This window comes from Ahaetulla prasina, chromosome 7 (assembly GCF_028640845.1).
Source record: "Ahaetulla prasina isolate Xishuangbanna chromosome 7, ASM2864084v1, whole genome shotgun sequence".
Classification (NCBI taxonomy): domain Eukaryota; kingdom Metazoa; phylum Chordata; class Lepidosauria; order Squamata; family Colubridae; genus Ahaetulla; species Ahaetulla prasina.
This window is the reverse complement of record NC_080545.1, coordinates 67375436-67386913: the sequence shown is the minus strand read 5'-3', so window position 1 is coordinate 67386913 and position 11478 is coordinate 67375436. Positions and strand designations below refer to the sequence as shown.

General features: G+C 42.8%; 1 protein-coding gene across 1 annotated transcript; it reads left to right on the top strand.

Annotated features, from left to right (window-relative positions):
• Positions 1-7863: 7863 nt before the first annotated feature.
• ATF4 (activating transcription factor 4) lies at positions 7864-10673 on the top strand. Its single transcript, XM_058191008.1, has 3 exons — positions 7864-8128; positions 9280-9594; positions 9749-10673. The coding sequence occupies exons 2-3, from the start codon at positions 9378-9380 to the stop codon at positions 10585-10587; spliced, it is 1056 nt and encodes a 351-aa protein (XP_058046991.1). The 5' UTR covers positions 7864-8128; positions 9280-9377; the 3' UTR covers positions 10588-10673.
• The last annotated feature ends 805 nt before the right edge of the window (positions 10674-11478 follow it).

Sequence of the window (11478 nt, the reverse complement as noted above, 5' to 3'; positions counted from 1 at the left end):
TACTGACGCTACCAGTTCACCCAATCCAGAACGAACCGGTAGCAACCCACCACTGCCTGATATGCAGATTTGCAACTTTTTAACTACCGTTGGATTCCTATTCTATTGTCCTAATATGTAATCTTTGGCCTGGAACAAATTGCTTAATCAAGCATTAGTGATTTCAGATTATGAGGCTAATGCGTAATTTTGGTGACACTTGAATTCCCTTATGTCTATGTATATGTCAGGTGCAAAGAATCAGGACCATCTATTATATTGCAGCATAGAAGAATTCAAGCCTATACACAAGAATCCGGTCAATTAAAGTTTAACACTAAATTGGCACCAGATAAGGGTCAATGGAATTCAGGAGGGGCTGGACTTGGACTGCTTATAGGAACACACTTAACTCAGCACCCCAGTTCTTTTACAGTGTATGATAACAGACGTAGTTGGAAGTAAAACAAATTATAAATAGGCTAATGTTGAACTAGACCAGGGGTCTACAACCTTTGGACCATTTTCCACAGAAAACACTGGCAACCACAAAACCTGGGTGGGCACAGCCAACTCGATGTCACTCACTCCCACCCAGTCATATGACACCCATCCACGCCTATCCAGGTTTTGTGGCTCCCTGTGGGTTTTTTTTCTGTTGGAAATGGGTATCTCTCTCTCTTTCTCTGTCTGTCTGTCTCATTCTCTCTCTCTCCTATCTATCTATCTATCTACATCCTGCACTACATCCTACAGCTCTGCACTACATCCTACAGCATCTTGAGTCTCCAAAGAGCTATGCAAGGGTCCTTTTTGTAGACTTTAGTTCAGCATTCAATACCATCATTCCAGACATTCTTATAACTAAGTTAAACCAGCTACAGGTACCGGAACAGATTTGTAAGTGGATCACAAGCTTCCTAGCAAACAGGAAGCAGCAGGTGAAGCTAAGCAAGATCACATCAAATACCTGTGCAATTAGCACAGGGGCCCCCCAAGGCTGTGTGCTCTCCCCACTTCTCTCTGTATACCAATGACTGCATCTCAATGATCCATCTGTTAAGCTACTGAAGTTCGCAGATGACACAACAGTGATTGGTCTCATTCGAGACTGACGAATCCGCATATAGACGAGAGGTCGAACGACTAGCCTTGTGATGCAACCAAAACAATCTGGAACTGAACACACTCAAAACCATAGAAATGGTGGTAGACTTTAGGAGAAACCCTTCCATACTTCCACCTCTCACAATACTAGACAACACAGTATCAACAGTAGAAACCTTCAAATTTCTAGGTTCTATCATATCGCAAGATCTAAAATGGACAGCTAACATCAAAAACATCATTAAAAAATGACAACAAAGAATGTTCTTTCTGCGCCAACTCAGTAAGCTCAAACTACCCAAGGAGTTGCTGATTCAGTTCTATAGAGGAATTATTGAGTCTGTCATTTGCACCTCTATAACTGTCTGGTTCGGTTCTGCAACCCAACAAGAAAAACACAGACTTCAGAGGATAATTAGAACTGCAGAAAAAATAATTGCTACCAACCTGCCTTCCATTGAGGACCTGTATACTGCACGAATCAAGAAGAGGGCCGTGAAAATATTTACAGACCCCTCGCATCCTGGACATAAACTGTTTCAACTACTACCCTCAAAACGACGCTATAGAGCACTGCACACCAGAACAACTAGACACAAGAACAGTTTTTTCCTGAAGGCCATCACTCTGCTAAACAAATAATTCCTCAACACTGTCAGACTATTTACTGAATCTGCACTACTATTAATCTTCTCATAGTTCCCATCACCAATCTCTTTCCACTTATGACTGTATGACTATAACTTGTTGCTGGCAATCCTTATGATTTATATTGATATATTGACCATCAATTGTGTTGTAAATGTTGTACCTTGATGAACGTATCTTTTCTTTTATGTACACTGAGAGCATATGCACCAAGACAAATTCCTTGTGTGTCCAATCACACTTGGCCAATAAAAATTCTATTCTATTCTATTCTATTCTATTCTATTCTATTCTATTCTATTCTATTCTATTCTATTCATCTATCTATCTATCTATCTATCTATCTATCTATCTATCTATCTATCTATCTATCTATCTATCTATCTATCTGTGCTCTCCTGGCCAGCTTCACGTGTCATGTGAATCCAACCACTTGGGCTGCTGAGGGGTAGTAGAGGCTGGCAGGCAAAGCCAAGCATTGGAGATCTGCGCAAAATAAGGCAACTCCAACCTGGATCCTGTTGCGGAGAAACCCCGCCTTCCCTCTCCCTCCGTGGCAGGGGCCTGGGTGGCCCAAGGGCAGCTCCCTGCTCAGAGATAGCCAGCAAGCAGAAAAACATGGTGCTACGGCTGGGAAGCGGCAGTGCAGAGCCCCACCTCTGGCTGGTGAGAGAGGAGCAGGCAGGGTGCACACCTTCCCTGCTGTAGCGTTGGTGCTGGCTGATCTCTATATGCAGGCGCCGCCAAGGGGCTCCTGTGGCAGTTGCGCCTTGCAGGGAGTCCCGGTGGGGTCTCCTCACTTAGCCCCAGGAAGGCTCTGGCAGCTGGCACCATTGTGTTTCCCGCCAGCTGGCATAGCAGCACAATGCCTCCCAGGTGGAGGAGGGCCGGACGGCGGCGGCAAGTGGGTAGAGGCCGGTGGGCAGGCACCCACCCTCACCTTCTTCGGGAGAGAAGGTAGGCGCTGCACCATCCAGTTCAGCCATCCGGGTGGGAGGTGCGCCACGGCAGGATACACGAATCAAACGTTTGGAGCCGCACTCGGAGAGTTTGCAAGTGGTCTCGGCAGGGCCGCTTAGCAGGAAGGGAGACCCCAGCCTGTTTGGCCTGCTTCAGCATGGGGTGGGAATGCAGAAGGCGGAGGAAATCCATGCCTCTCGGAGTTCAACCCTCAAAGACTCCTTTGCATCTCAGAATTTGATGCTGCACTCTCTCTCTTGCTCTCCCCTTTCTTTCTTTCTCTCCTCCCTCTTTCTTCCTCTGTCGTTCCTTCCTCTTCTTTCTGTCTCTGATTCTGATTCTCTGGTACCTCATCTCTTGCTGGGTCTCATGGGTGCTTCTTCCGGCCATGTTGGTGCTGCATGCACCTCAGTCACTTGGGGAGACGCATGACCTGCTCTCTGCCCCTTACCTTCTCAGGCTGGGCAAGGAATGACTGAAGGGGAGGGTGAGGGGTGAGGCCAGACGTGGTGGGATCACCCGACAGGGAGCCTCAGCAGGGGACAAAAGAGCTGCATGCAGCTCTGGAGCTGCGTGTTGCCAACAGCTGAACTAGACTTTGGGATCCTGTTTCAAATTTATCATGAATATAAAAATTATTTACATCCATCTACATTAATCCTTCTGTAATATTCAATAGAAGAGAATATATGTAGCTGTGGATTTCTCCCAGCATTGGTGGTAACACTACCAATGTTTTCTCTTATTTATTTTATTACTTGATTCAAAGGAAAAATTCAAATCCAGGAGTTGGTAGTCCAAGGAGAAAACCACCCCTTTACCAACACTGGCAGAGTAACCTACTATATATAAACAGGAAGCAAACTTCATACTCACTAGCAGTGATGATATTACTTAGTGAGGTAATGAAGCATCTGCAAGAAAACAACCAAGCTCACAAAGCACCAAGAACTCAGCTGTAGTGTAGAAGTATATGGACAGTAACAGCACATACAAATTCAAAGCAGGAAATTTAAAATTGACTAATGTTAAGATAAGTTCTTTAAGTAGCATACAAGTGAAGGTTCTATTTAATTTTTCTGTAATACCAAGCTAAATCAATCCATGTATCTTTATACCTTTTGCAGAAATTCAGAATGAACTCATATACATTTACTACCCAGTTTTCCCCAAAATAAGACATCCCCTGATAATAAGCCCAACTGGGCTTTTGAGTGCATGGCAATAAGTTCAAAAAAAATATAAGGCAGGGTCTTATTTTCAGGGAAACACAGTATCTCTGTAAAAAAGAATTTTCAATCATTCTATTTTCATTTAAAAGAAAGGGCAATGAGTGGGTGAATGTTGAGGAACCTTTTGTACTGGCTACTCACTATAGATACCCACTCACCCACATATGCAACTGCATAGATGCATTTTCTTACTGTTTTTTTAAAAAAGGTTTTGTTTGTGGTGAGGGTAAATGAATGTCCTCTACATTACTGATGTGCTTTTTTAGATTTTTTTTTGGAGAACAAATGATAAAACTGAAATAGAATTTGTTAGACTCTTTTAATATTTTATTCTAGCACACTTATTGTACAAATCATTTAAAATCATTGTTCAATCTGAACATGGCAGATAACTTGTACTGTGTTTCCCCAAAATGAAGACCTCTCCAGATAATAAGCCCAATTGGGCTTTTCAGCACATCTGCTGAAATAAGCCCTCCCCCTAAAATAAGGCCTTTGAAGCACCTGCGAAGCAAACAAGGAATTGCTTTTTTGTTAATGAAAAACAAAGATACTGGTTTGTCTACCTACTGAATGTTTTCCCCTTTCTGGTTTTGAGCAATTTATTTTCTCTTTCTATGTCCTATCAAAATATTACTGCATTAAGGGGAACAAAGAATTACCAGATGACAAATATTGGAAACATTACAAATAGGTTTAGCATTTTTTTGGCTAGTAATGTAAGTACCGGTATCAGTATTATATAGATAAGCAAACTTTTAACCTTTCATTTAGCTATTTTTGTATTTCACTTGAATTCTGGGACTAACTAAATTAGGTTTAAAACCGCTCAAGAAAAGCAAATCAAAAACTGAAAAACAAAAGTATTCCTTGGGCATATGCTCAGTTTAGGATTTCATTTCTGGTAACAGAAACAGAATTTATAAACTTTGTTATGAACAAATATACTTCAGATTTTCCCTGATCCTGATCTTGAATGCATTTTTGCAGTCCCATTTTTAGTTCTACCATATAGGGAAGATAGGCTTGTAGCCTGCAACGAATATATATTGCAGCAAAGCTGGAAGTGGCAATGGCACAGTTCAAATGATAAGGCACCACCAGAAACCACCAGAAATTTCAGAGGAAAAGCCAGTTCCTTATTATCTCTTCCCATTTTTTAGTTCTGCCTCAAAAACAGTGTTGCCCATTTCCTTCCCTACTTACTGGTAGGTTTTATTTTTTTTAATTGTTTTTGAACTTCACTATCACCCTTTTCAGCCATCAATTCTCCAATCACTGATCCAGTTAACTCCCTCAAAGAGTTGCAAATTTTATTACAAATTAAATATATGGAAATGACGAAGAATTACTCCAGAGGTCATTAAGTAGTTTATTTTGTAGTAGTATCTGGGAAGAATCAGGAAACAAAAGAGGTACATTTGGACATATCTATTTTGAGATTAATTGTGGTGCAATTTTTTTTTTCTGAATTTAGGTGCCTATGTGATAACACAGTACAAAAATATTTTTCCCCAAGCATTTTAGTCTTATTTTAAGAGGAACATCTGATTTGTGATTTTAAGGATTGGATCAGATACTATCTGGAAAACTTCAAAGAGGAAACTTCAAAAAGATCTCAGCAGTTAGTAGCTTGACAAAATTGGGAAAGGAGTCTGGCAACGCTGTATACCATCACCCTGCCTATTTAACTTATATGCAGAGCACATCATGAGAAAGGCGGGGCTAGATGAATAAAAAGTTGGAATTAAGATTGCCGGATGAAATATCACCAACCTCAGATATGCAGATGATACCACTCTAATGGCAGAAAGCAAAGAGGAACTAAAGAGCCTCTTGATGCAGGTGAAGGAGTGTGCAAAAGTTAGCTTGAAACTCAATATTAAGAAAATGGCATCTGGCCCTTTCAATTCCTGTCAAATGGATGGGGAAGAAATGGAGGTAGTAACAGATTTTATTTTCCTGGGCTCTAAGATCACTACAGATGGGGACTTCAGCCAAGAAATTAAAAGACGCTTGCTCCTGGGGAGGAAAGCTCTGGCAAATCTAGACAGCATTCTAAAAAGCAGAGATATCACCCTGCCAACAAAAGTGCGTATAGTCAAGGCTATGGTTTTCCCAGTTGCAGTGTATGGCTGTGAAAGTTGGACCATAAGAAAGGCTGAGCGCCAAAGAACTGAGACCTTTGAACTCTGGTGCTGGAGAAGACTCCTGCGAGTCCCTTGGACTGCAAGGTGATCAAACCAGTCAGTTCTAGAGGAGATCAACCCTGACTGCTTTTTAGATGAAACTCAAATACTTTGGCCACCTAATGAGGACTCACTGGAGAAGACCCTAATGCTGGGAAAGATTGAGGACAAAAGAAGGAGACGGCAGAGAATGAGATGGCTGGGGAGTCACCGAAGCAGTAGGCGTGAGCTTAAATGGACCCCCGAGGATGGTAGAGGACAGGAAGGCCTGGAGGAACTTGGTCCATGGGGTTGTGATGGGTCAGACACAACTTCGCAACTAACAACATCTGGAAAACTTCGAAGAAGAAACTTCAAAAAGATCTCAGTAGTTGGTAGCATATGCTTAATTAATAAACCTTAGGCACCTGCCCTTTACCAATACGCAGGGAATACGCAGGGTGCGCCCGCTTTGTGGTTTCTCGGGCTGATAAAGTCCAGGACATCAGGTTCATTTTCTAAGTGACGCTGTTCCGCGAAGAAGCCCCCCGCAATAGCTCATGCCTCCGCCTTTTTCTCAACAGCAGGGCCAGAAAAGCTGCAGACGTTACCCCGCCCTCAGACAGCCATGAAGCATCCGCGAGTAAAAGGGCGGTGGCTGTTCCAATGAGGCGCCTGCTTCAATAAGGCGTTTTTCCCCCAGCAGGTTGGGGGGAGGGGGATGGAGTTCCCGCGCCTCTCGAGCCAGCCGAAGAGCGAGAAAAACGGATGCTGTGGTAACTCTTTCCCCGACCAAGCCCTCTTGGGCGGTGCGTCACAAATGGCTTAGAGCGTAGGATCTCCATGTATGGTGATTCGACCCTGACCAGACCTGAAGAGTGGTTACTATTTCCAGAATCGACGCTTAGCCTTGCTGCCTTTAGCCGGCTACCCAAAGCTTCCAGCCACCATCTTGCCAACCCCCCCCTTGAGCGCGGTGGTTAGGGATTAGCCGAAGGTCGCAACCTCTCTGCAGTCTTCCCCCCCCCCCTCCGATTTAGGAGCAATCGGACATCAATGGTCGCTAACCCCAAATGGCGAAGAAAACACGGAGGAAGGACTAAAGAAGGGAGTCTGGCAAAAAGGACGGAGAAGGCTGATCTCTCATTGACATGTAGGCAGAAAATGTGGGTCGGAAGAGCAGCATTTTAAGAGAAAACAGCAGAAGCCCCACCCCTACCCCGCGACTCTATTTTTAGTGATCCGGGGCGACCCTGCAAGAGCATTCCCCCTCCCCCCAACAATTAAGCATAATCCTTGACGTGGTTTCTTCACTCGGCCAACAATACTTCACAGGACACACGAAGCCAACGTTGCCGACCAATCAGGTGCTTCGTGTTCACGTTCTTTCTCAAATTACTGGAATGCAGAATCGGGCACCCCTTGGGCAGCCAATAGGAAAACTAAGCTAGAATTCTTTTTTTTCACCGTCACGTGTCTGACCTTAATTGAAGCGGCAGCGGCAACCGACGTTATGATTCAACAATTTAGAATAGTCCCTGTAATCCTTCCGCAAATTGTTGAGTTAGGTCTAATAGAATCCGGGTACGAAGCGTCGCGGAGTGTTTCCTTCAAATCCGGCATCACAGAGAGGGCTCTGAGGAAGTCTGCTTTTTCAACTGGCATGGATTCAATTCTGATGCTATGGGCGGAAGGATTTTCTGGAACCGTTGCTTACTGAAATGAGGTTCTACCGGATCTCATTGACTATATAAAGAGAAAACGCGCAAACTCTAGTTCCTATTGTCTCGTTGAGAAAAAGATTTGGGTCCTGTTTTGTCGTTTCCGAAAAAAAATTAGTAGCACCTGCCCTCCCCACCTTTTTTCCCCCGGAGTGTGACAGTGACCAATCGAGCAATCGAGGAAGGGTTTTAATATACGCGGCCGCCACCATGGCATGGTAGGGGCGGCAGCGCAAGCGACGGCATCGGCCATTGCAGAAGCGCAGCAGCGGCGGCCGCGGCCTCGGCACCTCCGAGCATCTGCAACCATGGCGTGAGTATCCTGGGTGGGTGGCGGGGGGAGGTGGAAATCCACTAAAGGTGGAGGCATTGGCTTTTATTAAATAATGTAGAAGATAAGGCAAGGGGGTACGATCGGGTTAAGGTATTGAGACTTCAGGGAGCGAAGATCTATGTATGGATTTAAAACAGCCGGAGTTTGCGAATATATGGGAGGAAATTGGAAATCTCAGCCAAGGAATGGCACTTGTTCGTGACCGAAAAATACGGGGGAGGCGGTGGGATGGTATCAAGAAATACGGTAGGTTAGCGCAAAAAATTCCAGACCATTGGATTAGGCTATTTATGAAAAAGGGGAGGTAGTTGAATGAGCCCTTGGGTTTCCCAGACTAATTAGAAGGCAGAATGATTTCCTTCGTTGTCGGGGAAAATCCCCTGAGGTTTAAGCAATTGGTATACTAATAGTTTTTTTCTGGACAAAAATAGAACTTTTGACAAATTGAAATTGTCCTATGTTAAGAAAAAGAGAGTAATCTAAAGAGCTTTTCACAACAGAAATAACGAATTAAAATGTTTATCAATGGATATACTGACAGGACTCTAATAACATTTTGCTGAAATAGCTAATGGGCGTTGGGTGGAATGCAGGTTTAAATTGACTTAATAAAGTTAAGAGGTAATGAATCTGTAACTTTAAAATAAACTTTTCCATAGAAACTGCCAATTTTTAACTAAGTGGATATAAACAAATGTGGTATTAAGTTGCTGTTACACCTTAATCATTAACATTCTCGGTGAGCTAAATGTAAACGTGGCAGGATACAAAATGGCGGCCTATTTATAGGTTATAGACATGCACACAGCAAGCAGATCACGAAATGGCTGCAGCTGTTGTCACTAATGAATTCATGAATCAGTCCAAGATGGGTGGAGATTGAATTGAAGCTGTGTAGTTAGGAGGAAATAAGAGGGCTGACTTGCTGAACAAATTCTAGTTGGCGCTGTTGTACTGTAGTTATAATTGGTGTCTAAGACAGATAGTTCAGATGAAGTCTAGAGGGGAACAAACTGGAACTGTAGGAGTCATTGCTGCAGTATTACCATGCACAGTTTGCCCTATGTGATTTTTAACTTGAAATTCAAATCTAAAAGCTCTTTTTATAATAGTTATCTTGTTTCTTTCAGGTTTTTCAAATCATCACACAGCAGCTTTGCTGTAATTGATAAAGACACCATCTATTTGTCTAGACAAATTGACAACAAAGTGCTAAAACGTGACCAAAATGAGCTGCTCAAACACAGAGATGTTGTTGGGGGACTTTCTGTCCCCATTCAGCCAGCAGTGTTTGGTGGCTGATGAAGGTCTGGGGCTCTTAGATGACTACTTGGAGGTGGCTAAGAGCTTCAGTTCACATGGGTTCTCCAGCGCTAAGGCTAAAGTGGGCTCCTCCGATTGGCTGGATGTGGGCAGTTGGAATAATGCCACAGACAGCAACCAGGGTAAGATAAATTATATTCTGCCAATACTGGGTAACCTTTTGGGGTTTTGATGCATCTGTTAAATGTTTATAGTTTAATGGATCTAAAGCAGGAGGAGAACTTTTTTTGTATTTATTGAGATCATCTTTGGAATAGCTTTTTGTTTGTTTTACAGAGGATGCCTTTTCTGGCATGGATTGGATGGTGGAGAAGATGGACCTGAAGGAGTTTGACTTTGATGCGCTTTTAGGTATTGATCTGGAAGCCACCGTCTCCCCAGATGAGCTCATGGCCACGTTGGAAGACACGTGTGACCCGCTTGACCCGCCCATTGAAGAAATTCCCAGCAAAGAAAGTTTAATAATGCCAGAACCAATTAACCAATCCCCCAGGTCTCCTGAAGCAGACCAGGTGGCCCCATTGACTACACTGTTGCCATTTCCAGTAGCCCAAAGGCCACTGAATTCTACTGTTGACCATTCATTCAGTTTAGAGTTAGGTAGTGAAGTAGACATTCTTGAAGGAGACAAGAAAACAGAAACCCCCACTGCTTTAGTGTTTCCCAAGAGTGAAAAAGAGGATGAAGCACATTCTGACAACGATAGTGGAATATGTATGAGCCCAGAGTCTTACCTAGAGTCACCTCAACAAAGTCCTGCCACTTCTACGAGTTCCCTCAGTGATAACCAATCAATTAAAACCCAACTTCATGTTTCTGTAAGGCCCAAGCCTTATGATCACCCTCCAGGAATCATAATATTAAAGATTAAAGAAGAAAAGGGAATAGATAAGAAACTGAAGAAGATGGAGCAGAATAAGACAGCTGCCACACGATATAGACAAAAGAAAAGGGCACAGCAAGAAGCTTTATCAGGAGAGTGTAGAGAACTAGAAGAAAAAAATGAAGCCCTGACATCAAAAGTTGATTCCCTGAGCAAAGAAATTAAATATTTAAAGGATCTGATTCAAGAAGTCCGTAAAGCTAAGGGTAAAAAGGTTAAAGCCCCAGAATAGAATAGTGGAGTAGGGGTTACTGCATGTATATTGCTTACTGCAAACAATTATGTTTAAATGCTTAATAAATTATTTTCTAATTTGGATATGTGTATATTGTTCAGTGAAGTTTTGTCTGAAACTTATTTGGCTCCCTCAATTAAAAAACCCAATTTTTACATTAAAAAATGAACAGCAAAAGATAGCAATTGCAGTTTAGCCTATCTTAAGATGTCTTTTTAATTTTCATTCCATGTCTTATAATTTTGGAACCACATAATTCATAATTCAACTTGGAACTAAGGAGAAATTTCCTGACAGAACAATTAATAAGTGGAACGACTTGCCTGCAGAAGTTGTGAATCTTCCAACACTGGAAATTTTTAAGAAAATGTTGGATAACCATCTGTCTGAGATGGTGTAGGGTTTCCTGCCTGGGCAGGGGGTTGGACTAGAAGGCCTCCAAGGTCCCTTCCAACTCTGTTGTTATTTATTATATTTGTCAAATTAACAAATATCTTACTTTCCCCCTCAATCTTAAAACCATTCTACTCAATTTTACTTGAATCTATGCCTTCGTACTTTTCATTAACTTTGGACTTGGTTGATCAGCCAGTGTACCAAATGTTTAGCTTTCTCATCAACACTCCCTTTAAATTGCTTTTACACGTAAGACATCATGCTCAGCGGTGGCTAAGATGCTGAGCTTGTTGATCAAAAGGTCGGCAGTTCAGTGGTTTGAATCCCTAGTGCCGTGTAATGGAGTGAGCTCCTGTTACTTGTCCCAGCTTCTGCCAACCTAGCAGTTTGGAAGCACGTACAAAAGGCAAGTAGAAAAATAGGGACCACCTTTGGTGGGAAGGTAACAGCGTTCCGTGCGCCTTTGCCATTTAGTCATGCTGGCCACATGAC